The 27,716-nt window shown below is 38.8% G+C and overlaps 2 protein-coding genes and 1 long non-coding RNA gene across 5 annotated transcripts in view; all 3 read left to right on the top strand.

Annotated features, from left to right (window-relative positions):
* LOC146480538 (ATP-dependent chromatin remodeler CHD8-like) overlaps positions 1–9,092 on the top strand; it is a 35,266-nt gene extending 26,174 nt beyond the window's left edge. For all 3 annotated transcript variants that reach the window (XM_085109718.1, XM_085109717.1, XM_085109719.1), the window contains exons 35-41: positions 968–1,610; positions 2,174–2,401; positions 3,059–3,116; positions 3,790–4,271; positions 4,462–4,551; positions 4,919–5,023; positions 6,140–9,092. In XM_085109718.1, coding sequence (XP_084965844.1) covers positions 968–1,610; positions 2,174–2,401; positions 3,059–3,116; positions 3,790–4,271; positions 4,462–4,551; positions 4,919–5,023; positions 6,140–6,799 — 2,266 coding nt within the window. In that variant the 3' untranslated portion in view covers positions 6,800–9,092. The remainder of the gene's footprint in view (positions 1–967; positions 1,611–2,173; positions 2,402–3,058; positions 3,117–3,789; positions 4,272–4,461; positions 4,552–4,918; positions 5,024–6,139) is intronic.
* Positions 9,093–10,088: 996 nt separating this feature from the next.
* Positions 10,089–13,144, top strand: LOC146480537 (uncharacterized). Its single transcript, XR_014864721.1, has 3 exons — positions 10,089–10,100; positions 10,187–10,201; positions 13,002–13,144. It is a non-coding gene; the product is annotated as an uncharacterized LOC146480537 (long non-coding RNA).
* A 279-nt stretch (positions 13,145–13,423) lies between these two features.
* LOC146480536 (ras-related protein Rab-2) lies at positions 13,424–26,762 on the top strand. Its single transcript, XM_085109716.1, has 9 exons — positions 13,424–13,565; positions 13,742–13,813; positions 13,968–14,035; positions 16,311–16,393; positions 17,663–17,755; positions 19,003–19,039; positions 23,820–23,894; positions 24,417–24,485; positions 24,803–26,762. The coding sequence occupies exons 1-9, from the start codon at positions 13,520–13,522 to the stop codon at positions 24,896–24,898; spliced, it is 639 nt and encodes a 212-aa protein (XP_084965842.1). The 5' UTR covers positions 13,424–13,519; the 3' UTR covers positions 24,899–26,762.
* Positions 26,763–27,716: the final 954 nt, after the last annotated feature.

Raw genomic sequence — 27,716 nt, 5'->3', positions numbered from 1 at the left:
CCATGGACTTTCTTGGTGATGTTAGAGCGTTTCTCGCAATACAACTCACAAAGAATTACAGGTTTGATTGTGGATTTGTACTGAAATACTATTCTAATTGATCGATTCTTCGTATTCCGAACAGTTTTCCCAAAAGTTTTGAAAAACGTGCTCCGCACGGGTCGATAAATTCGCTTCAAAATTGACTCGCAATTGCTTCAAATCGCTTGCGAGTCGGTCGCCTCGCAGCAAAAATTATACGCGTTTTCTTCTAAGACCTATACAAAGACTTATTTGAATAAATGTTTTAATTAGGAAAGCTTTATTGCCTGTTTTTCTTTCTATTTTCATTGATGAAACGTGATAACTGCCTAATCTTGCGTAAACAAACACGTCTTCTCGAGAGCGGATCAAATTACTGCCATGTGACGCGAGGATCAAATTTCATCAAATTTTCGAAATTTTTACCTTCAGCTTTGTTTTTTGGGTAATCTTTAATTCGCAGGTAGGGTATTTTATTCGACAATTAGAAATTCTAGCTATTCTAGACCAAAGGAGTGCTGTTTCTTTGACCCAGTAAGTTGTCAATTTTTACTGCACATTGGGTTAATTATTAACAATATGCTAATTTGTGAAAATGTCAAAAACACGTAGGCTGCAATGGGTTAATTAGGACAGTGGGTAATCAGGGAGGTTTAAATGGATGATTCGAGACCCTTGTTGTTTGTTCATTTGAGTAGTATTAGCATAGAATGGCAAGTGCACTCAAGCTTCTGAGGGATAAGCTGTCCTTAGATGGAACATGGTGCCGTTACATGACAGTGTGATTTCACATAATGATACAGAAATATGAGATCTTACAAACGTGTTCACAAGAATGGTTGTCGTTTATGAGAGGCCGGTGACTTTGGCATGTCTTTTAGGAATAGTAGTAGTACTTCATGATGCAGAAACTAGACTTTGTTATTTGTTTTGTTTTTCTGTTTAGGCATGGAATCAGTAGAACAGATTTCAATCTCCTTAGTGATCCTGAATTGTCATTTATGGATGCAATTTCAAAGATACCCTCAAACCCAGGTACAACTGCTGTGAATAAAGGCACAATCCTTGGAGATGAGAAAATGTCCTCTCCTTCAGGAAGTGTCAAGACAGAATCTTCAGTTCCATTTAATGGCTTTTCCCCTCTCCACAATGAGCAAGAAAATGGGCAAGGGGAAGAAGCCACCAAAGGGTTGTCTGAACAGCTGCCCAGTGAAGACAGGACATCAGAAATGGATTCTCCAGGATCCTTATCAACCCATGGGCAGGTGCCTCAGACTCAGTCTTCTATGACAATGGCACCAACATTTACATCAGCGGAAACGGAGGAGCCAACACCATTGGCCAGTGGGTTTGGATCTGGTTCCCCCAGTGCTGCTTCAGCACCTTTATCTCAGGATCAGATTATGAGAGAAGAGCCTGGTATAAGTGCAGAACCCAAAACAGAGGATATGGATGACATCAGTAGACACAGTACTCCTGTGCCCTCTCAGCTTAATCCAGCGGCCTGCCAAGATGAGGACTCTCAGCTGAGCTTTAACCAAGAAAGCCAATCCAGTGAAGCTTCTTTATTCTCTGTTAGGTGGCCTAAGGTACGTGTTTCTCAAAACATTCACTTGTATAATGTAGTTGAATAATATTTTTGAACCAAGGTTAAAATTTTTATGCCATTGTAGCTGTTTGCAGGTGTCCTGAAATGGTCTTATCTGTTGGTTTGATTGGTTGATTTTGATCCAGGCTGTTTATTGTTTCCTCTTTTTGGGTTCTACCAATTGTCTTATAGTTTATGATCCTTTTACCATCATTTATAGTTGGGATTTGGGCTTCTGTTTGTGAATACAAATTGTCTGTCTCAAGATGAAAAAATGAAACTCAGCCAATATCTGTAGGAGCCAATTTTCCCTCCAGTAAAAAGGATAAGAACAAAAAAAAATTGTCCACCATACAAGATATTTTTCCAGTAGAAAGTCATCTACCATTTGAATTACAACTGTCTGTTTGATGGTAATGTAAATTTGCTAAGCAGTTTTTAATGTTTCAAGATCTGTGCTGTATTTGGCAATTTTATGGAAACTTTTCAGGGGGCTTGTTTTCATGTCACTATCAATAGTATACAGTTAGTCCTAGTCTAAATGCTAGTCTTGTTTTTCGATAGGATAAAGTTGTCATCCAACGCTTGGACCAGCTGTGCGAGTGTGTCCTGAAAGGCGAATGGCCAATTGTAAGCAAAGCAGCCGAGGCCTTGCTTCAGAGTCAGTTGGCTGCTAATTCACCAATGTCAGCAGGTGTTGGAGATGTTGACATGGCTTCGCTGCCTCCTGGATATCCTGTTGGTGAAGATGGGTTACCTGAGGATCCCTCCAAAGCATTTAAACTTAAAAGGGTTAGTCCTTCTTACACACTTAAATGTTAGTCACTTGCATTATAATGATGGTAGAAAAATTAATCTATTCAGACTCAAAAGTCAAAACATAAGTTCCCTTACATTCTTTCTGTAATAACAGAATTGAACTGATATGTCATCTTAGGCCACCTTTGGTTGTTAGAAAAGGTCTTCCATAAAAGAGTACAATGACAATGAATATTTTGCCACTAGCGCAAGTGACACAAATGATGGTTCAGGGAGTTAACTCTGCAGAGTGTGTTAAAGTGCTAGAGTGAACCCATGAATTTCCTACTGAGCATTAGCCCTTGTAAGGAAATGAGGGACTCCACAAGGCAAAGAAAAAGTATTCGACCGCAGCGTGAAATCAAACCCACAACCTCCAGATTTGATCAACTGCTGCTGTACTGACTGAGCTGTGAGGACAGATTGGAGCAAGTTGCTCCCATCTGACAGGTGACAAAATGATATGCTACTTGAAATACTTTTCTGTGAAGTTGGATAGAACACTTGGAGAACTTGCTTTTAGCTTGAGTGTTCCCAGAGACTCCTCTCACATGTGCATCTTTTTGATATTGTGTAACACAGACATGCAAAGTTGTAATCATCATAGCATGTCAATCCCTTGATTGTGTTTGTTTGCCTTTTCTTTACCAGCTTGATGGGTTAAAACTCACTTTCAAGAAAAACAGAAAGAAAAGGAAGAAAGAAGCAGGTCTGTTTTCAAATACTTTGTTATTGTCGCTTTTCTTGTTTTTAGTACAGTCGAACCTCGATTATCCGGACTCGTCGGGACCTTGGTAAATAGTCCGGATAATCGAGAGTCCGCATAATCGAAAATATGAATATTGATGAGATAGAAATGTAAACAAAAGGTTACAGCAAAGAAAACATCATCTACACAGCCTGTTATAAATGAGCCAATCGGATATCAGCTGAACGCATCAGGATATTTCTTTGCCTCGTCGCACTTGCAAATTTTGAAAAGCGCAAAGGATAATAAGCTGTTTTAATAGTCTTTCGAAAGGATTATTGGGCTTTTTGCGACTTTGAGTTTTCAAGATCACAACTAATTAATATTCATGAAAAAATTGGGACCAGAGAAAAAAGTCCAGATAATTGAATAGTCCGGATAATCAAGGTCCAGATAATCGAGGTTCGACTGTAATATTGTCTTGCACATTTTCTATTTTGCAATGGAAAAAAGAAACCTGTATCCATACTCAGTCAAATAAACATCTCTTTTTTGTTCAATTCCCAATCTTGAATTATCAGCTCCTATTAAACAGGGAAAAATAAGGTAATGGACCTTGGGATTCAGTTATAAGTGCATTTGAGTGGGTCGACACGGACTGTCACCCTGAAGATTTATTTTCTTTTGGTTACAGATATGGTTGAAGGACTCCCAGAAGATGAGGAACACGCACACAAGCAACCAGGTCACATAAAAATGCCTCCCCAAGTTCATCGTGATGGGGAATGGAATGAAGGCATGATTAACATGGACACAGCAGGTCATGATTTCAGATGGGATTCTTCCATGGGAGTAAAACCTAAGAAGAAACGAGCTTCGAAAAAAGAAAAGGGAGAGAAGCCTGAAAAGGTGCCTTCTGGAAAAAAGCGTGGAAGGAAACCTAAAACCGATAAGCTCGGATCTGCGGGCAGATTGGCTGACACTGGTGGTGCAGGGGTGCTGTCCGATGGGGCTGCTCTTGAATGGACGGGGTTTGCTCGTCCAAGTACAATTGAAGTAGGAGCCAACCAGGCTTCTGTAGTAGAGGAAGGCACAGCCAGTCATGCAAGAGCTTCTCTTTCTAAGTCACCCCGTGAAAATGCTGCAAACCCTGCTTTTCCAGCATTTGCAGATGAGGTGGGTGCTTTTCGGTTGTCTATCTAATGTTTGGCTATAGTTGCTGGTTGTTGTTGTTGTTAAAGAGGTAGCAATTTGCTATCTGCAAGTACAAAACTTAGAATCATAAGTATGGAACCCTGCTAACAAAGTCTTGAAGAGTTGGTTGTAAATCCAATAATTTTTTTTTAATTTCATGTGATTTTTGCAGTTCAAGAACTCAAGTCTCGAAAGAGATTCACTAAACAGCAATATACAAGATGAACCAGTTGCTGTGGTCGACAGGAATACTGGAAGAAAGGTGAGCTCTAAGTAGAAATGATTGGAAACAAGTACCACAAGAGAGAGGCCGACATGGCAGTCACTTGAATAAATATTGTTATAGGGGATGATTTTGGGAGAGGGCAAAGGCCCCTGTTTGGATGATCTCTTTAAGGCCTTTCATTCCATTCTCTGAGAGAGCTAGGAAATGCTGTCATGGTATTGTACCCAATGTTGCTCAACTGAATTGTGTGATATTCAGGCTGTAAGAAAACAGTTCATGGCTTTTATTTGCATGGTTATGTTTTGGGTTTTCAACTGCAGACTCAAAAGTTGAAACTGCATTACATGTCTTGACTTTAGGGCGGAATTAAATTTGCTTATGAACTCAAAATTTCCATTTTCAGCTGGCAGGAAATGTAGCACCCACATTATCAAATCTTGTTGAGTGGCTGCAGCAGAATAGCAGTTATGATGTAGCAGAAGAGTCTGCTGCTTTAGTGCATAGCAAGGTATGTGAGGCGGGAACAGTTGCAACAAGACAAGTGTTACAGCTTGTGTTGACAAATTCGCTTTCAGAATGGTTTTGTTGTTGTGACTCTTCTGAAAGTCAAGTCAAGGAGATTCCCTGCCCTTGAAAGAACGGTACACTAACATCATCATGAACACACAAAGCTGTCTACACTTTGCTTGTGTAGGTTGAAGACCGCTTAGGTACAAAATTAGCAAGGCCTGCTTTTCAGGTGGTCTGACACTCCAACATTTAGGGAGCCAGAATAATGGGCTGTAAGGATTCTGTGACAAAACCATTCCAGTGTAAAGATAGCCTTAAACATTCCGGGAATGTTCGGGAGTTTGTTGGTTTTTTATTTTGATTGATAGCAGCACTACATGGTGAATTTCAGAACATTTGGGGGCTGAGATTTTGTTGCAATTACGTGACGAATTTCTGCATAGGTGTAGTTACAATTATGTGGGAAAAGGTTGGCCTAAGATAAAACTTTTTGATTGAAATCACAATGAGCTTGTATTTCACAAGACCTTAAATAAAATTCTGTGACATTTACATGAGGTTTTTTCAGCCCATTTGTGTGGGACGAAAATTCCGACCTGATTAGCTCAAATGAACTGCTCTGTTAACTGCTCTTACCCTTGTTACCTTGATAAGTATTTGTCAGACTATTGGGCAGTGCTCAGGGTCTCAAGTCCTTGTCTGTGTTCAGCTGTCTGTGTGTCTTACATGTGACACTGGATTAATGCACACACCCATACACAGTCCTAAATTGAAGTGAACGTCATAGTCCAGCTAAGATCTCTCAAGGATTGGCTGGTTCCCCTGTTTCACACAGTAAAATAAAAATAAGCGCATTGCAATTTTGACAGCGAAGTGTGGTTTTAATAAATGATCCCTCTATGTGATCTAAAAACGCACCTTCACTTGCACAGTTAAACTTACTCTTGTGGTATTGAGTCCAGGGGTAAAATCACACACTGCTATAACATTGACATGTAAAGATCAACAGGGCCAATAGGAATGGTGTCATCTTACAATCCCTGTTACCCAACTTTCCAGTTTGTCCAAGTGTAAAGAATTTTGCAGGCTCACATTTTTTTGTTATTTATTTCAGGGCATTCTTCCAGCATCATTGCAAGACAGACTGTCGTCCCAAGGTGGAAGAAAGTCTAACCCTACCACACCCACGGCTGTTGGTCCTCAAGCCTCACATCAATTGTATGGATCATACAACGAGCTGAGCTATGTTGCCTCAGTGTCTAAACCTCAGTTTGATTCACCATCAACAGTTTCACTGACATCAACAGCTCCAACAAACACTCGCAGTGAACCTGCTCGTTCCAATTTTCCATTTGACTCTGGGCATTTTGGGAACTTTCAGCATGCCATGCCATTTGGCCCTTTTGGTCCAATGTCGTACTATACTCCTTACGGGATGGGCATGGCCACAAACTCCCAGGGAGGCAGTTCATTTGGTGAGAATACTACAACAAAACAGGCACAATCACCAGTTAGTCCGGTTCCTTCATCTTCGCATCTCTTGTTTAATAACACTTATTCGTCAATGTACACAGGACCACAACCTGGGAGTGGAGCACAGGCATACCAAGCTGCCATGGCATCAAATGCTTTTTCTTATCCACTTATGAACAATGGGAATCTTGAACCTCTTTCGTCTGCTAAGGGGGATTTATTACAAGACAGTGCAAGTCTTGGCTCATCGAGCATAGGTAGTGATATTTCGTCACATGGCAGCCCAGATAATGAGTCTTGATGGTTAGGGCTTGAGTAGTTCTTTCCAGGATTTTAATGTATTCCAAGGCTTGGCCAGAATCATACTCTAACGTAAGCTGTTTCATAGATGTCGCTGAAATGAGTAGTAGCAGCCAAAGAAAATGGATTTATGTCTTTAATGTAGTGCTTATAGTCGGCCATTATTTTCTTTATTCAGCTAAAAATTTGTTTTTCGCTAAGCAGAGGCTGTTCAGTGGGTTTTTACATTCCAAAAGCAAGCTTTGTTGCCTGCTGTTAGGAAAGCAGACAACAAACTCCGCACCTTATTTTTATGGCTTGAAAGATGGAAAATGACATTTGTATCAATAGCAATTTGTTGTTATTGAATTCTGAATTGAGAGGTACAAATTAATAATGTACTCTTTTCTTGACATTTTGATTGGAAGATAGGTTCCTCACTGGTCAAACCAATATTGTTTACAATGCATACGCCGGTGAAAAGGCCATATTTGTATTCTTGCTTGAATTATATTTCCTATAATGAGCCATATTGATTGTCTTCATTTCCTGATTTTTTCTTTTCATTTGCTCTAATTCAACGTGAAAATATAAATATGGCCGACTGCTTTTTTTCTCTCTTTTTGTGATTCCTGATTGAAAAAGAGCTTTCTTATCCACATATTCTTATTCTTATATATACATATGCATGATTTATATATATAAAAATATACAAACTTGCTATGCCCGTGGGCATTGTACATTGAATTGACCAAAATAATATTGGAAGCTAATTTTTATAATATCAGTCCTTTGTTCTTATAAAACTGAATATCACATCATTGGTGTATTTGCCTTCAATGAAATGAAAACTATAATACTGCTATTGGTGCCAAAATTAATATATTGCAGCAGACCTGCTATTTATTTTGTGATCAGAATATTTTCAGAACTTCTAGGTGACTTTTTCTACTTTTTATCGTTTGCCTGTGTTTGGCAAACACTCTGGCATATTCTATGAAATCAAACTATGGATGACAACAGAAAGCTATTATTTATTACGACGAATTTTCCTGGTAACGGTTAGAATTTTACATGTAAATTCATCTGATAAATACAGTTTAAAAATCGGGTTGACTTCTCTTTGAAAACATACCTTGTTCTATTAGTTTAAATTCTAATTGGCAAATAATTGCAACTGTTTACAAGACAATAGAAAGATGGTATATGTTAGGCTAGCTAGGTAATGTAGTATGTTAACTGCGTTTGTTTTTATGCAAGCCTGGGACGAGAAAGTAAAATTCTGTGTCACTTGACAGGAGCTGAACTCAGAATGTGTTCTTTGTGGCCCCATGTTATTGAAACATGTTTTATAAAATGAGTACAGTTTGCCTTCTATGCATTAAGTAGTTTGTACTATTATCCATGTATTGAGCTCCTTTAATTTACAATTCACCTTTTTTTATCCCCAACGGTTCAAAACTTGCCCTTGAGTGGTTTTCGAGTTATTTCGTGTAGTGATTGTCTGCCGTGATTTTTCTTGGTTTAGTGGGTCAGGGCAGGGGGGTTTTCTGTGGGGCTACATTATGTGTTTTCATGTTAGTCATTCTGTCGATTTTGGTTTTGCCTATGATTTCATCCAAATGTTTGACCAGAATTGAACTCCATGTTTTTGATCTGATTGGTTCAAGTTGTCATTTGCTTTGTTGTGATTGGCTACATGTCATTACTTTGTGTTGTACATCGTTTAAAAATCGCTTTACCACGAGCAAGATGGACAGACTAGTAAACAATTGCTGTGTCGCAAATGTTCCTTGGACACGATTCAAAAAGAAACAAGTGGATTATTTCTTTTCTTTTCCTGGTAACCGACTCGAGTGTACTCCAAGAGAAAGGGGGCGTTTATTTAGAAATTAGAGAACAACTTGCAGGCATTTAAGGAAAATGCTTCAGGGAAGCTAACATTTCTTCTTTCTTTTTTTTAGTTTGTGAGGTGTTGAGTAATAGTTACTGACAATAAATAGAACGTAGATTTAAAGGATTAAATTTTCTCTTATTGTGTCCAGCCTAAGTGAAGTGAGAAATGTAATTCTGTTGTTCTCGAAGTCGTTGTGTAAACTTCGAGGACTTTCTTTTAAGACCAGAACACTGAACTAGAAGTCAACTCGCCTACTATACTGTATAGTACTTGAATTGGTGCTATGAAATGATACTGGAATGGCCTGAGTTCATTTTGATATAAACTTGCCTGTATTTAATGGACTGTATTTATTAATCTGAATGAAAATTTTTACAAATATTTTTAATAAATCTCTGCTGCTCTGGTGTCTCTTTAACTGTTCTCTTGTTTGCCTCTTCATACATGCACTAGGGTCGTAGGGCCAGAATATTTTATTAGCTTTCGGGTGGGGGCACTCCTCGAAATTTTGGGTGGGGTGTGTGGCTTAGCCTCCCTCGCAGATGCTCTTTTGGCTCGTCACGTAATCTTTCCTCATTGGGGAGGAAAGATTGCGTGACGAGCCGAAAGAGCGTCTGCGAGGGAGGCTTTGTGTGGCTCGGTTGTCCAAGTCCTGACCCGATGTCAGGCCAAAATACTGAATGTAATTTCCCGCTACCCTTTTCAATATTTAGGCCCAGTTGTTGGAAACCCGATTAACGATAATCCAGGATTAAAAGTTAACCGAGGTTTTCAGCTCGCTCGTTAAACATGCTTTTCTAAGTCGAAACTGAGGGACAAAAATCTTTTGGAAAAATCGCTGTTGATTAGTAATTAAACTCGAATTATAGTTCACGTTAACCCAGGATTAGCTAAACCGGGCTTTGAACAACTGGCCCCTGGCCGCTTAAATTCCTACTCATTTTCATACTAGAATCCATACCCGTATACAGACCAAAATGGTTAAAATCCATATAGACACTGTTTCTGACCAAAAAGACTCAAAAACGATACCCTTAAGCAGCGCATATTTGATCCTGGAACAAGTGTAGCGATAACGATAACGAAAATCAAGTTTAGTAGCTGTGTTGGGTTCGCAAGGTATTGAAGTAAAATGTACAGCCGCCGTACGGCGGATTGTCTTTACCCTTGTTTGTTTTGGCTGCCTAAGAAGACCACCCACTAATCATTTTCAGACTCAACTTTCCATTTCGAGAAAATACGGTGTCACGTGATCTCTATACAAGTGCTAAAAATGTTTGATATTTTCAGCTACTCACACCAACCAATTTCAAAATCGACAAATTTTTGCAAGCTGAGGCCCTGGACCGAGCGGGCGCGCTCAAAGGATTACGCGCCTTTATGACGTTAAATTTGTTTGCATTCGGTTGTATCGTGTCCATGAAAGGTAGGTCACTGGGAACAAAATGCAAAGCAGTTTTATAATCTGCGTTGTTTCATTTTTAACGTTAAACGGAATCTTCCTTGTTTCAGAACACCAGAAACCAGGTAAGTTTTAACGAACCGTCGTTTTTTCTTTTTCTTTTAACGTTACATTGGCTGTCAGGATGTGAGCAAAACTTTCAAAGCACGCTCCAATATTTATTGCGTTTCCTAGTGCTCAACTCCGAGATACAGAGATTGTATATTCTTGATTGTCATATTCTTGATTGTTTTCGTTCTCATTATAATCAGATCAGTTTGGTTTCTTGAAAAGTAGGTTCACTTGAGCACGGTATCTGCAAACTTTCAGGACTTCGAGTTGTCACAGTTTCTGCGTACTATTTACAAGGACAATTTTTTATACTCTAAAAACAGATTGTGATTGAGTTAACCTATTTTAATCCCTCCCCCCACCCCACCCGAAAAAGGCAAAAGTACAAGGAAAAAAAGTTAAATACAAAAAAGGACGGACAACACTCATTTGCAAAATTCGTGTCAACAAGTAGGCTTGCTCTGATGCTACCCGCAATCAATCTGGTACGTTCTATCAATTGTAGATTTTTTGGATTTTACGGTGTTGCTGTGGTTTCTTTTTCCTGACGTATGATTAATTCTTTATTTGCTCGTGCTTTCTCGGATATATGGAAGTTTCCATGTGGTTTATTCCTATTGCAGCTATAATTCGCCCTGAAAATTTATACACTTCTGTTACTACATGGCTGAACCAAAATTCTATTGTACCATTGGCCGTATTCCGGAATAAGAATGGGCGGAATAGCTGTTAAATTTCTCTTTTAAAGTAAATTTGGGAAGACATTTCTGCAAACGTTCGCTGACTCGTGATAATTTGAGCGATTCTGTACTCCAGTTACTCTAAAAACCTCTTACGAGGAATTTCTAGCAAAGCGATCATTGTGTGTATTCCTATTCCTGAATAGGGTCAATCGAACGCACCCTAAGGTTATGATGTACTTGTTCTAACTTATCGACCAATGACTTGGCACTTGTGTGCTGGCAGCACGGAGAACAGATGTCAAACAACTAGGCTAAGGTTAAAGCAATTTTGAGTCCTATCTTTCATAATAATGCTTCGAATTGTTATTTTGTTATTTTGGTCTGCAATAGGTTCAGAGTTTGGAAAACCGAGCCACCCTCCTCTCCATCAAAGATTCCGAGGAGTTTCCCCCACACCGATCCCTTTGCAGACGGATGATTCACTAACAAGTTATAAAACAGAGGCGTCTTTTTTTAGTCGGAATTGACTTCAGCAATTACACGGCTTGAGTCAAATGAGACTAAGAAGAAGGCGTGCGATTTGAAAAACTGAAGGTAAAGTGATTCTCAACTCATGCATGATTGATTTGATTACTGGACTTCACAACGTATGACAGCTAATTGATTGAGTCAATGTTTAACTGAGTTGTTCGAATGCCGATTAACGCTAATCCACGATTAAAAGTTAATTGAGGTTTTTATCTCGCTCTTTGAAAATGGCTTTGAAGGTTTATTTTAAGCCGAAAATAGAGGAAACTCTGAGTCAAAAGTGAGGGAAAAAAATCTAAAATGACTAATAGTAACTGGTGCAAAAAACCTCACTAATCCTGGCCCATTTGTTCTATGGTCGATTAACGCTAATCCCCGATTAATAGTTAACCGAAGTTTTCATCTCGCTCGTTTAAACTGTTTTAAGGGTTAATTTTATAATGTTAAGATAGTTATAAGAGTCTAAATAAAAACTGAGAAAAAAATATTTTTTAAGAGTCTTTATTGATAAGTAATTAAACTTGAACCACAGTTCACGCCAACCCGGACAGGATTAGCTTAATCGGGCTTTAAACAACTGGACCCTGGGCCCTGAAATATTGTATGAACTTGGGTGGGTGGTAAAAATTGAAAGTACAAGGCTAATTAAGATGTACCAATAAACTAGTAATTATTTCTTTTGATGTCGACCTCACGTGAACAAACCGTCCTTAAACTAGGTTGGATGTACTGTTTTCTGACTTTCACTGCATGAGTGATTGCGCGTTAAGTTTTCAGGCGAATTTGCCTTAATTACGTTTAAAATGCCGGTTTCAGTTCATTTTCCAACGCGGAACGACTGCGTTCAGCGTTGTCTTGCTCTGGCAGGAGAAAGGACATTTGTAACACAAAATCGCGACTTTTTACAATGAGAGATCTCATGCAGGACTTACAACATTAGGAACCTCGTTTGCTTGAGAAAACAAAAGCGTGGAAGAATTTGGAAATTGCTGGAATCCTCAGATTTTTTAGTGTTTTTTAGCATGGCGTTGATTGATAGCAAAGGTTAACGCGCTATTTTCCCCGCAATAACTGCACTGAAAAACTGCATGTTCTGTTTTTCATGACATGTTATAGAAATGTGTTTAGTGCCCACGAAATGAAACAAGTTTAGTTCTCAGCAGGTTCTCAGTTTCACGTTTCTTTTGATGGCTTTAGATCTTGTAGGATCGGTGATGAAACAATTTTGCACCAAGAAAGCTGAGGGCTGTGCTCAACTGACAAAAACTTGTTCCCTAGTCTAAGCAAAATACAACGACACTGTGCCGCGGACTTATACATTAATAATTAAATAATAAGTCTTTTTTTTAGATAACATCTTTCAGACAACGGCATAAAAAGTTTCCAATTTTGATGAAGACCAGGGTGTCCGAATTTATACAGCTTTGGCGGATAATAAGAACGAGGCAGATTTAATGGCCATTAAAATCTGCCCTGTACTACTGTACTACACGATCTTATCTGTGACATGGAATGTCTGAAGTGTCGAGTGTTGGGCATTAAAATCTGCCCTGTACTTTTTTCGTTTTAGTAGGGCCATGTATTTTAAACTGTTTATCTTTAGTTGAATGCTGTCATGGGATACGTAAAGAAAAAGTGCCATACTTCAGCTGCCCTGCTGCGTCACTGAAAAAGTTTGGACATTTAGAAGTCACAAGCGGACGTAGGTACACAGGCATGACTATCATACAGATAGCTCGCGCGTGAGAAGCAGCCGTTTCGTTACAACTTACGGTAATTCGAGCAAACCTTTCTTTTAGCTGGATTTTTTACCGTTTTTCTCCTTTTTAGCTTTTTTAATTTTTTATTGTGCGCTCATTATATCTAACAGTTCTCTGGTTCTACCCATTTTGCTCACATCTAACCGCCAATAGATTTCGGAGACGATATTTTTGACGACATAAGTACTTACAAGGTTTTTCCAGAGGTTTTTTTTACTGAGAGGGACTGGGATGAAACAGCTACGTGGCCATGCCAGGTGACGTCAGTGCGCATGCGCATTCGCCCGCTCATAAATAAGTTAGGAATGACATCACAAACAGTGGAAGAGAAAGAAAGAAAACGCGAGATTCAATCGTTAAAATGTCTTACGCATATCTTTTTAAGTACATTATTATAGGAGATACAGGTCAGTGAGATATCAAGATATGTTTTCCTGAATTCTTTGCGGCGTTTTTCTCCGGTAAAAGCGAAAGAGCGGGAACCCATTTGAAAGATCAAAATGGGCGCCATTGATCGCAATGTGGTTTTCAAGATCATTTGTTCTCTGTGTTTGACTGCTTTGGTCGTTTCTCCTTGATCTAGGCGTCGGAAAATCATGCCTTTTACTGCAGTTCACAGATAAACGTTTTCAACCCGTACATGACCTCACAATAGGTAAGTTTGCTTTGAAAAAGATCGTTACTTCAAGACCAATGAATAAGCGACCGGCGTCATGTTGAAGTTTATCGAAAGAGAAAATTGAACTTGCATCATTACTTAGTGTTTGTGACCGTGTATAAGTAAATCTAATTATTTTCATTTTATTTAGGTGTTGAATTTGGAGCTAGAATGATCACTATTGATGGAAAGCAGATCAAACTTCAGATCTGGGATACGGTAATTTTGAAATGTCTGCCATATTATTGCAATGACATCGTTGGACGTATAAGCTTTCAATGAAATTTTTGAAAGGAACAGGCTTACCAACACATTAAAAATGAAACATTTTTTTATGGAATTCAATTTGTGTAAAACACGATTTTGTTGCGCTATATCTGTGTTCAATATTGAAAGCCACATCAATTCCATTATCAAGAACTAAACGAAATGTGAATTGATTTGATCTGAGAGGCTAGTTCATCTCAACTTATTTATGCTTTTGTTTGGAAAGTAGTCTTTAACGTGACAACACTGTAATTTTCTTCCCATCAATTTGTCTTTTGCAAATACGTCAAATTTAGTTGTTTTTTTTTTTTCAGCGGAACAAAATTGATATCCACCTGTGATTTATTGAACAAGGCATTATTTTAATTAAGTAATAAAAAAATGTTTGCATCGGAACAGTATTTTTTAGTGGGAATTAGGAAAATTAGTCAATCCAATGTCTAAAAGTAAAATAAGCTTCTTTATTTTTGAAGGAAATGTTCAGTTTTGTTCAAAAGAAAATTTCTGTGGCTGATAAACTTGAAACGTGATAATATTAGTTCCTTGGTGAATGTTGTCAAGTGTTTTGATTTTAAGGTAATAGATTTTTTAAAAATGTGTTTACTTTTTATACAAGGGATGACAAGATCTACATTTCCTGTTTTGAACATTTATGAGATCATTAATCACAAAAGGTGGAATTTTAGTAAAACAATACCTCTAGCTAAAGTGAATTTAAGTCTGACTTAAATTTGAGAAAGAGTAATTTTAAACTGAACTGAGAAAAGGTTTAAATTCCCATCTTTGAATTTTGTTATCCCTTTTATAAGGTTTTGAACATTAGAACACACTTGTAGAAGTGGCTGGTTCAAAGAGCCAATGCCTATTTTTTATTATACAGTAGATCAAAAATTTTCTAGCCTGCATAGCAGTCGTTTCCGTTTCCTTCAAGCCAAGTGGGGTAAGCGCGCCAGGGCATTGGGCAAAAAGGAGCAAAAAAGTAGGAGCGGGGGGGAGGGGCGGGGAAGGAAAGGAAACGCCTGCTGCTGAGCCCAGACATTTTACCGAACGCCCCCAAATGGCTTCGCTCCCTTGGGGCCAACTCTGTCACGTCAAATGTCACATGAGAACCAATCATTTTTGACTTCTGGTAAATCTCAGCGAAAACAGAATCGCGGCGGGCAACTTGTTTACTTCAAGTTGCACTATTTTAGAAGATTTTCCTCGAACTTTACGTCGCTCGAACAAAGCGTAGATAAAATTACCCAAGGCAAATTTTACTTATGTTTTAGAATATCAACTCATTTGCTTACAGCTGGAATTACAGACAGAATGAGCTTGTCCTACATGGCTAAAATACTTCCTCGCGTTTCCAGGATAAATTTGTATTTCGCGTAGCGTGAAATACAAAGTCGTTCTAAATATTGAAAACTTCCTTTTCAGACCGAGGTTAGAACTGAAATTTTCCTGCAAAGTATTTACTTGAGGCCTCCTCAATCTATTTATGATTACAGAGTTTGAATAAAAATTTCTTTGTTCGTACGCGAAACAAACTTTCAGACCAGCCGATTTTGCTTCCAGCTTTTATAATTTTCGTGTCGGCGGGCTGCCGACAGCCAAAACAAATTTTCTTAAATTTTTAAAAATTCGGACGGGATTTCGAAAAACAAATGACACCATGTTTGTTGAGACGATAATACCTACCAACAAACCAAAGCGCAATGAAACCTATATTTTAAGCGTGACCGAAAATTTTGATTTTGCTTGATGTTAATAGACATTCGCTCTTAAAGCAGTCTTTTGCTCCGGTTACAACTGAATTAACGTATCTCCCTGCGAAAGTAGTTTAGTTGTTTCCAAAGCAAAGCGAACTCGAAATCGAAAGGACAGTCGAGAGAGTTCTTTTCCTCCTCGGCCATATTTTCATCTTTGATAAACGGTTAACCGGATGTCGTTTTGGTCTATGAGTTTGATTGACAGACGATTGACCAATGGTAAAACATCATTGCCTCCCGTTCGCTGACGAACGGCGTTCGGTAAAATGTCTGGGCTCAGCGGCAGGTGTTTCCTTTCCTTCCCCGCCCCTCCCCTCGGCTCCTACTTTTTTGCTCCTTTTTGCCCAATGCTCTCGCGCGCTTACCCCACTTGGCTTGAAGGAAACAGAAACGACTGCTACGCAGGCTAAAAATTTTCTGAAGTTGTGCCTATTGTGACAAATTCCGTTTATAATTCTTGTATTATTTTACAGGCTGGTCAAGAATCTTTCCGTTCTATCACACGTTCCTACTACCGTGGTGCCGCAGGAGCTTTGTTAGTTTATGACATCACAAGGTAGGAAGCATACAACTTGAATTACTGATAACAAGGTGAAGCTCAAGTTCCTACTGATGATTTCATTTTACAATGCTGTCAATCATAGTTACAATGACAGTCGACAGATCCATTTGCCTTTTGGGCCCATTAAAGTTTTTGTTTTGTTTCTTGGGTTGTGAGCTGAGATTACTGATTGTGCTCTAAAATGTAATATTTTTATTGTTGGTCGAGTTTCAAACTGGCAGGAAGTCTACAGGATGAGTACACCATTAATTGCTTTCAAAGTCAGCAGAGTCTTGCTACCCAGCCACTTAAATAAAGAATTGCTTGCTTTGAAAAAACAGAGTATAAATATTGCTTGAAAAATGTTTATGGGGGAATAAATTTCTTTGATAATATTTGTGGCATGCCCAGACCTAACAAGGGCATGAACAGTGATTCATCATCTCACTCTGTTGGCAGACTACCAGCTAATATAGGCCCCAATTTATTCCAGTTGATATTGTGAAGTTGTGTTCTACCAAATATTTTTCTTACCCTCTTGTTGCGTGTTTTTCTGTCCAGTTACATTTATCTTTGTTGTTGAAGCCCTATTTATATCCTAAACTGAAATGAAGTATGGCTGGTAGTACCACAGTTTAGGGTCTTTTCTATTTAAATACCCAGAGTTTCCTTTTTTTAGAGTTGGCATATATAAATTTGGAATATTTTGATATCTCATCAACACAAACCAAAAACAGAATCAATGCCTGAGAACCCTAAAATGATTATGTTTTGTAATCAAAGTTGTAGGTAATGAAATGTTTTCAAGTGGCAAAAATCATCACTCGGTAGAAAGGAGTTAATATACAACAACAACTAAACTAAATTTGTCTATTAACAATGTATGGTTATATAAATTGACTACCTAGAAAAGCCATGGGGGTTACATGGATCAGATGGCTATTACAAGGCTTTTTGTATAGATATATGTATGCCTAGAGCAATGTTATTCAGGGCATACAAGTTTATATCCAGTGACACTGAAATGGATATGTGTCTTCATGTAGTGTGAGATTGGAAAAATATAGTGCAAGTGGTTGTCTCCACCATTTACTTTGTTAACTTCTCCTTTATTCAACCTTTCAATGAATCAGTCAATCAAAGTTTATTTACCACAACACTGTACTTCTAGCTTCTAGGATTTGAATTGATAGCCTTGTCAAAGGAAACCAATCAAAGTATGTGGTTATTTGATTTCAAGAAGGACTATCTCCATTCTGATTGCCATTCTTCTTGCCGTTATAGGAGAGACACATTCAACCATCTGACGACATGGCTTGAAGATGCTAGGCAACATTCTAGTTCAAACATGGTCATCATGCTGATTGGAAACAAGAGGTGAGTTGAATGAATTTGATTTGTAGAAAGGTTTATTAAATGCGTACATTACTAATAAATAATTATTAGACATACCTACAATGGACAGTCAGTGTTGACCCCTTGCATACATGTAGTTCAGTCCTTTCCTGTCTCTCATTCTAAAACAGCCTTCTCTAAAGGCCAGATGGGAGCTGGCATTGTAGCTCAGTTGGTAAAGCAAAAGTGATCAAATCTAAAGATGGCCTCATAGCTCAGTAGGTAGAGCAATGGTGTTCAAATCCAGAGGTCATGGGTTTGATTGCCACCGAGGTCAAAGATTTTTTCTTTGCCTTGTGCGGTCTCCCATTATCCTTACTAGGGCTAACATTTAGTGGGAAATTCATGGGATCACTTAGCACTATGACATTACACTGCAGAGTTGATTATCTGATCCATCATTTGTATCATTAGTGCTAGCGGCGCAACATAAATTTATCAAGAATATTTGAGTTGGTTCCTGTCATATTTAATCCTTTACTTCATTGCCCTCTTAAGGTGATTCCGCTGAAAAAGAAGGAGTATTTAAAATTGTCTAAGACTTGGTCCAGTTCATGACTATGTTATGGGCATTACAAAAATACAATAAAAAATGGGGGTCACCTTGCTCGTTTTTGTGCAACCTGGATGGCTATTATAGTAAATAGATGACCCACGAGGTTTATATTAGGAACGCTAGTAATCAGAAAAGGGGACTATCGTTTCTAGAAAAATTAATTTCTTCATTAAAATATCGAAGCAGTTCAACAAAATTTACTTTAATCTTACACAACAAACTATTTTCATTGAACTGGAATTAAGATTAGGAAAGAAATTAAAGATTTTGCTGCGTGTGCACGTAAGCAGCACTACCTAAATACGTGCTTTTTAAAGCATTCAAATAAAAATATCTCAAAGTAGAGTATTAAACTTTTCTTTAAATCGCGATATATAGTGGTCAACCGTATGACATTTAAATTGATGCATTAAAAAATGGGGGTCACCGTGCTCGTTTAGAAGAAAAGGACCATTTATTTTCCTGCCGAGCTTAACCTCAAGGAAATCCCGTAATGTTGTGCGCGCGCTAAATGACACGAAAAATTATGCGCAGCAAGGATGCGCAATGCAATTCGATGGAATCACCTTAAGACGGAAATCTTTCTCCATGTAGGTTATTTTCATCTAAATTATAATACTGCCTTTTTCGTATTTCGTTTAATTAATTAATGATATATTTTGTTTGTTCGCAGTGATCTTGAAGCACGTCGAGATGTTAGGAAAGAAGAGGTAATTCATTAACCATACCAATATCAACGTACATGTTCTCCATGCTGATCTCCATTCATTTCTTACAGTACTGGTTAGAAGAATTTGTTTCAACATCAGAGGGTTGTCCAATACTGTCAAATAGATTCCAGTCGTATCCCCATGCTTTCCATCGGAAAACCGGAAGTCTATTGGTGAAAAGTCTTTCCAAGAGTAGGTGATCCATTGGACACGAATAGATTCCACTGGAAAAGTATATTCTCTGTTCGTTAGTGACTTATAATAATTTGCACTCATGTTGTATGTGGGGGTTGAAAGTCGTTCCGATGGAGTCCATCGGATCCATTGGACACGAATAGATTCCACTGGAAAACTATATTTTCTATTCGTGAGAGACTTAGAAAAATTCCCACTCATGTTTGTACGAGGGGGTTGAAAGAAGTTCCGATGGAGTCCATCGGATCCATTGGACACGAATAGATTCCAGTGGAAAAGAATATTTTCTATTCGTGATTTGCACTTATGTTGTACGAGGGGGTTGAAAGTCGTTCCGAAGGAGTCCATCGGATCCATCGGACACGAATAGACTCCACTGGAAAAGCATATTTTCTATTCGTGAGATACTTAGAATACTTTCCACGCGTGCTGTACGAGGGGGTTGAAAGTCGTTCCGATGGAGTCCATCGGATCCATCGGACACGAATAGATTCCACTGGAAAAGCATATTTTCTGTTCGTGATTTCATTCATGTTGTACGTGGGGGTTGAAAGTCGTTCCGATGGAGTCTATCGGATCCATCGGATTCGAATAGATTCCACTGGAAAAGCATATTTTCTATTCGTGATTTCATTCATGTTGTACGTGGGGGTTGAAAGTCGTTCCGATGGAGTCCATCGGATCCATGGGACACGAATAGATTCCACTGGAAAAGCATATTTTCTATTCGTGATTTGCACTCATGTTGTACGTGGGGGTTGAAAGTCGTTCCGATGGAGTCCATCGGATCCATCGGATTCGAATAGATTCCACTGGAAAAGCATATTTTCTATTCGTGAGAGACTTAGAATAATTTCCACATTTCCACTTATGTGTACGGGGGGGTTGAAAGTCGTTCCGATGGAGTCCATCGGATCCATCGGACACGAATAGATTCCACTGGAAAAGCATATTTTCTATTCGTGATTTGCACTCATGTTGTACGGGGGGGTTGAAAGTCGTTCCGATGGAGTCCATCGGATCCATCGGATTCGAATAGATTCCACTGGAAAAGCATATTTTCTATTCGTGAGAGACTTAGAATAATTTCCACATCTCCACTTATGTGTACGAGGGGGTTGAAAGTCGTTCCGATGGAGTCCATGGGATCCATCGGACACAAATAGATTCCATCGGAAAAGCATATTTTCTATTCGTAAGAGACTTAAAAATAATTTGCACTCGTGTTGTACGAGGGGGTTGAAAGTCGTTCCGATTAAGTCCATCGGCTCCATTGGACACGAATAGATGCTACTGGAAAAGTAAATATCTTCATTCGTGAGAGACTGAGACACGAATAGATTCTTAGTATCAGAGGTGGTAATGAGCTCGCCGCGAGGCCGCTCGGACGATGCATGGTATGTTGTCTCTTGTTTTCAGCTAAGTGAGGCAAACGAGAGTCTGTTGCAATGAAGAGTGGCGTAAGAGGTCGTGAAGATGGGGTATATGTAAAATTGTGGCATCACTTGATGCGGCCAGTGTAGATTGATCACACGCTGGTCCTCGGCGCGGCGTAGTTCATGTCGTAAAGCATACGCACATTTTAGATCATGGATAACGGGTATCGGTTGGGAATGATGGCGTCATTCGTCTTCAGTAGGATTTTGGTTTCTAGTGACTTATTATATTCTGGTATTCGTTACAACGCTAAAGTGAGCCTTGCACAGATTAACCGAGTGTACTGCAGATGGACTTCTGTTCAGGAGTCACGCGGAAGTAGCCAGCACGATTTGGAATGAGGAGATCTTCGCTAACAAAACTTCGACCGCTAGCGCCGATGGTTTTCAGTAGAGGTTTGACATCTCTTGTACACGCTGCTTATGGTATAATAGTATTTCCTATACCGACTTGGTCACAAGGAGAGTCCTGAGAATGAAAAGAACAGCTCACTAAAATACTCATGTTTTCAAAAGCATTCGACTACTTTGTTTACGTGCTGTTCAGTGAAAACACTGGCTCAAATTACATGACGTGACAAAACGACAACAGGAATTGTAATTATTCACTCAGTCGGTAAAAAACAATGGCGGGAAAATGTATTCTGATTTTCCCGATTTAGGCCGACTGAAATGCCCAATTGTGCGAAAGAATTTGGAGTTTCCAATCTAACTTTTGCTAAACATTAAACATGGATGGCTAAACTGTGCAAACACCGCTTTTCGTTAAAATTCTATCCACGCAGATGCTAGACACTGTTTTTTGAAAAGAGCTTAAAATTTTCGAATCCTCCAAAAGCCACACCAGACGAACATTTGCACATTAACCAAAGACATAAAATATATCCTAAATCATTCATCTTGTACATGTGTTTTTATTGAATGTCAAACATTTTATATAAATCGTAAGAACGCTAAAAAGCGGTAAGACGTAGGTGAAATAACTTACGCAAGTTACCCTAAATCTGAAGTTATTTTCTTATGCAAATTAGCCAGAAACAAGGGGGGTGGTCAAAATCGCATGAAAATAAGTCAGTTCTTTTTAAAAGGGAATATTTTTTAATCTTATCCGAAAGGTAATCTGTGCTAGGAATTTGAAAGGAATCGGCCGACCTTGAAAATATCTCCTATGGCATTTATGACAAAAAGTAGACTAGAGAAACCAGCGTAATTTTCCAAATACCCTGGCATGTTTAGTGCTGTCAGTGCTTGTCTATCGCTACCTGACCCCGTTCTTTTTGATACGCTGTTGTTATGGTGACTAACAAAATTGCTGATTTTATAATAAATCGATGCACTTTTTGATCTTTGATGGCAACCAAAGAGTGCGTGCGCATGTCGATATCGGTACCCATGCTCCCGCAACCTTTGCAGTCAAAACAAGGCGTTTTATTTCTCTTGAGACTTCTACATGCATGGCCGCCCGAGGGAGAAAGGACTATTCACGATTTGCATACCGATGTCAGTATCCAAAGAATCGAAACTGGTAAATAAAAAAGGGACACCCATCGAAAACCCTCTGTGTTAACAACCGCCCTTGAATTTGTACCCTTACCGATCATCGGCAAACCAGTCGTGAACTTTAAATAGGACTTATTTGACATGTGTAGCATGATAATTCGACTCAGCTTATGTGGAGCGTAACTGCCAGTCTCAACTTCGGGCTCGGGGGACACAGGGCTTTAAATTCATGCACGTAGCGTGCTTGTATGGTTTCATGAATTGAGAACGAGTAAAGTCATACCGACGTGCTCGTTTCGATTCATCACTTTAAGAAAGACTTATGTTACGTATGTGTTGCGTTCTAGTCTCCAATTAGGGCTTAAAACACAAGTTATGTTACATGTAAAGCGTGCTTATACCGACTCAGAGCTTTAAGAACGAGTTATATGTTACATGCATGTGTAGCGCCGCTGCTCGTCTCGACTTAGGGCTTTAAGAACGAGTGATGTTATGTGTATAGCGTGCTTGTATCGGCCCATGGTCTTAAGAACGAGTTACGTTACATGTAAAGCGTGCATGTATCGACTCACGGCTTTAAGAACGAGTTATGTTACATGTGTAGCGTGCTTGTATCGACTCACGGCTTTAAAAACGAGTTATGTTACATGTGTAGCGTGCTTGTATCGACTCACGGCTTTAAGAACGAGTTATGTTACACGGTAGCGTGCTTGTATCGACTCACGGCTTTAAGAACGAGTTATGTTACATGTGTAGCGTGCTAGTTTTGGCTCATGGCACGACTAGACTTCCGGAGATTCCATCAGAATCGATTATTTCCAATGGATCCGATGGACTCCATCGGAATCAATGTATTTCCAATGGTTCCGATGGACTCCATCGGACGACTTTCCAACCCTCCCAATTGTTTTGTTTACACTTCCGGTTTCATCTCATGACCAGACTTCCGGTGACCCAAGTGAAGTCGACTGTACTTCCGGTTTTATTGTGCGACTGGACTCCATCGGAAACCAGGTTTTGTCCACTGGAATCTAGTTGAGAGTATTGGACATGACTGCAACATCACGACCTTTTATCTTTGGCGATCATTTCCTTTATTCTCTTGACTGGCATGCTTGATTAAGTAGTGAGAATATAGGGAGAAATTTTCTGGGTGCATTCTTTTAGGGCTATTCAATGCTGTTGCCTAACAGGAGCCCAGTAACCTGGGGCACCCAAGAAATTGCTCTGGGTACCTAACATTTGCACAGGTTGGGCTCCTAACTCCTTAGAATTTTTGTTAGGCAACAGCCTTGCTATTCTGGAGTAGGAATGCATGGAGTAGATAGCATTCACATTCGTTTGTGACCTGTTTTGTTTTCTGAATGAACAGAATAGTATTTCATTCATTCTGCCCCTGATAGCAGAATGACCAGAAGGCAGTCTACTAAGAATAAGAGGAGTTGCATTCTTTATGGTAAGCTTCTCATTTTAATGGGAAAAGGCAAAATTGTGTTTTTGGGAGCTGGTATTCTGTTTATACTGTAATTCCTGAACTGGAGTAAGAATAACCCGAATTGTCCATGATAGGTAGATCACAGGTTGATTGCAAAAATGAAATTTATTAAATTATTTGAGCTGGAGATAGTGATCACTGTTTCATTTCACAGGGTGAAGCATTTGCTCGGGAACATGGCCTTATTTTTATGGAAACCTCAGCAAAGACCGCTGCTAATGTAGAAGAGGTAAACCTTTATCAGGTTGTACTGTACAAAATAGTGGCAATCTGTTTAAGTTGAAACTTCTTCAAATTTTTCCCACTGAGTCACGGTATGCAGTTGTTGTAACTAATGTGTAATCCTTCTTCCTTGATGTTATTCATCAAGGGAGAAGTGCCTGTTTTATACATTTGAAATTGTACAGTGTATCTTGAGGAGATGAATATCTCAACAGATGTTAAATTAATAACCAAAACCATTCATTTTATTATTTTATCCTCCAAACTAAATATATCCACTTACAACTACTTATTGTGTCTGTGACAAAGTTACCTTGAACTCCTATGAAATATTGGAATTTTTGTTGGCTTTGGCTACTCTCAATGCACACACTTAATTGTGTAGAATGTTTAGTGTTACTAATGAAACATTTTGTAAAAAAAAAAAAAATAATAATAATAATAATAATAATAATAATAATAATAATAATTAATAATAATAATTTTTTGTTCCTAGTAGACACTGTTTCTTCTTTTGTCTTTATCTTAGGCCTTCATCAACACAGCAAAGGAAATTTACCAAAAAATCCAAGAGGGTGTTTTCGACATCAACAATGAGGTTGGTAATATTATTGAATATTTTAGTTAATTAATACTGGGGTAAAGTTACTCAGTCACTTTGTACTTTGCAAACCTTAAGCAAATTATCACTGGGTTGATACACTCGGCAAAGTTGTTGCCTAAAAGGAGCCCAATAGCCTGGGACATCCAAGAAATTGCGGTAGCACCTAATATTTTCAGAAGTTGGGCTCTTAACTTCTCGGCTTTTGGCTTGCAGGTTCTTTGAAATTTTTTCTTAGGCAGCGGCCTTGCTTAGGTTGAAACAAATAGAAGGATTAATCATTACTGACGCATACATGTATTTCCTCACTCTAGGCCAATGGAATCAAGATTGGCCCACAGCATTCGCCATCCAATCCTTCAGTTCCCTTGGGAGGCAGCCGAGCTCAAGACAGTGGCGGCTGCTGTTAAGTGGCGTGCCACCGTACTGTTAATAATCTCTCCAATTTATTTTCACCTTGGATCTTGAACAACAGTCTTTGAATCTTTTGATGCTGTGCTGAAAAGCATCCAAACTTGATGAATAGTCGATGCAATTAATGAGAAGTGAACAATAGTACTATTGTGGAATGGTTAACTATTAGATTTTTTGGTGGGGAAGGTTGGAGTGTCAGAAAGCCAGGGCTTTGGGAGTCGTGCCAGTAGACTCTGAATTGTCAACTTCATTGGTGGTTTCCTTTTTCTCTTAACACTTTTTGCATTGAATTATATAATTGAAGGGGTCTCTAGGAGGCTCCATTGTCAATAAGTGTCAAATTGTTTTTATGGTTCTCTTAAGTAAAGTTTTGTCTTGTGCTAATGGAAATAATTTGTTTGAAAACATCCAAAGAAGTTTTGGCCTTAGCAATCAGTTCTTTTATTTCTTTTTTTGATCTGGATGTTAGATTTTGTTTGGTATACTGAACACAGTGAACAGAAAGTATTTGCTGATAACTCCCTGAATAATGTGGTTAGTATTAGGTAACTGTTGTGCTCCAGTGTAAGGCTGATTTAGACAGCATTATTTAAATGTTGTATGTGAATTGCTAAGTTATCATTTCTTGTAAAGCAGATCTTCAACTAACATGGTCATTGCATATGACACGCAAAATGTTGTAGGTCTTTGAAATATGTTTAAAAACGTAATGACAGTCTAAGGTACAGAAAATGTTGCATACTGAGTTGTATACAATTTTTTTGCCTGTCACAGCAAGGAGCAAAAGTTGTACTGTTCAAGTTGGCCTTAGTAAATGCCTCCATAGTTTGGGTACAGTCATGGTACAAACAGTTGAGGGGCTGGGGCATTTTTGTTTTTTATCAGAAATATGACCAAATTCTGGGAAAACAATGGGCCTGTTGTCAGCCATATGACAAAAATGAGGGCAATCCAAAGAAAACAGGAAAACCTAGATATTGAATTTTAGATTTTTCTCTTCGTATTTCCCACATATTTGGCAGTGATTTGTAATGGTCCATTTTAGAAACTTAGTCCATGTCTCACCTGGAATTTATGTCACATATTCGATAAAAACTAGAAACCAACCTAAAATTCTCTATAGTCGCCAAACCTGCTAGCTGCTCAATTTGTAACAAACAGGTCAGTTGGTACCAGAGAGGCGAAAATCTTGTCAGTGACATTAAAATCTGGGAGAGGCATCTGTTCTTGCAGGCTGTCTGTGGCACAGGCACTTCATCTACTAAAAGAGTTTGACTGGAGTTAAAAGAAGTTGAAGTTGATCATTGCGAGAGCTTCTGCTGGTACATTGGGTTGGTTTTCAGTTACATGTAAGGCATTTTCATAAAACTCGCTACTGTTTTGAAGTTTCCAACGTGCACTTGGTAGGTTTATGTTGAGCTAGTTTGTTCTGAGCAATAGTTCGCTTCACTCTGGAATTTTTTTCTATGGTTTTCGTTCTAGTTATGCTGTGAAATATTCAGTGTAATATACATGTATGAATGTGCAGTGGACAAAAATATCACGATTAAAAGTGCACAAGTTCTCAATAAATTAATGAATAACTCAGTTCAAGGCAGCCTTTGAATATAGCCAGCTATCTTTTGGCAACACAACTTTGGATGCAGAGGAAAGGTGGCTGTATTCACTGACTGAATTCAAGGATGACATTTTATTTTACAAATAATGAAATCAAGGTTACTTTCTACTGTTGAATTACATGCGAGGCATTTTTTCTTTGTCAATGCATTTAAGTTTTCAATGTCTTTCAATTATACGTAGTAGTGTCCATAGAAAATAATTGTTACTGAACCAGTGCAGTAAAGAATGTCTATAACCAAAGTGTGGTGTAGTGTTTTTTGTTTTGTTTGTTCGTACATGCCAACGAAACACACAGGTCCAAAGTGGTTATGATTTCTCTTAACATCTTAGACTTACCCAAAAAGTATATCCAGGGAGCAAAACAACAACAACAAAACAAAACAAAACACACGCAAACAAACAACAGTGAGAAGTTTCCTGGGGGAGGAGGGGGGGGGGGGGTACTCACCAAAGTTTCCAATTCATAAATTTTTCAGAAGCGATGTTTTATGAAAATTATTTGACATCGGATTTCCATACAAACACTGTTATTTCAAGCCTGTTTGCCTACCCGTCAAAATGGCGTCGAAAACCGTGATAAGGCCTATCGCGCGTGCAAAGCAGAAGTTTGAAAAGTCGGGCGAAATTGACCACTCAGATTGGAGAACGAGATCGATTTAGATGTTTTCTCCAAAGACAAACATCGGAATACGAGATTATTCCTTAACTTTTTCTCTATTTCAGCTCATGAAGTCCCCAGCCTTTTATATACCTCCATACTGAAAAAGGTATCCGTACCCCTTTCGGGCGGAGCCTAGACGCATAGTCATTATACAACCTTGTTCCCAGTGCTTTTTTCTCCCAATCTTCAAAGGAAAAAGCCCTGGGAGCGAGGTTGTCCATTATAGGGAGTATCCCTTCCCGGTGATCTCGGGCCTCCCGGACCGTACGATGAGATTGAGCGAAATGATTGTATTAGTACATGGACAACTCCTGCATTTGTTATGAGTTCGAGCTTATTTACCGTACCAACCACCAGCAATGCTATCTATTTTTTTAATTGGTAAATTATTTCCGAAAAGGAGAGGACTGTGATAACTTAGCAGTGAGAAACCAATCCAAATGTACAATTTTCCTTATTCTCAGAGAGGGTATATCTATCGTATTTCTGACCTTACGTGTAATATTTTTCACTTCCAAAATGGACTAAAGGCA

This window comes from Pavona decussata, unplaced genomic scaffold, assembly GCF_977016875.1.
Source record: "Pavona decussata unplaced genomic scaffold, jaPavDecu1.1 SCAFFOLD_53, whole genome shotgun sequence".
In the NCBI taxonomy this organism is placed as follows: domain Eukaryota; kingdom Metazoa; phylum Cnidaria; class Anthozoa; order Scleractinia; family Agariciidae; genus Pavona; species Pavona decussata.
Note: the sequence above shows the minus strand (reverse complement) of the source record. Positions and strands in the feature narration are given on the sequence as shown.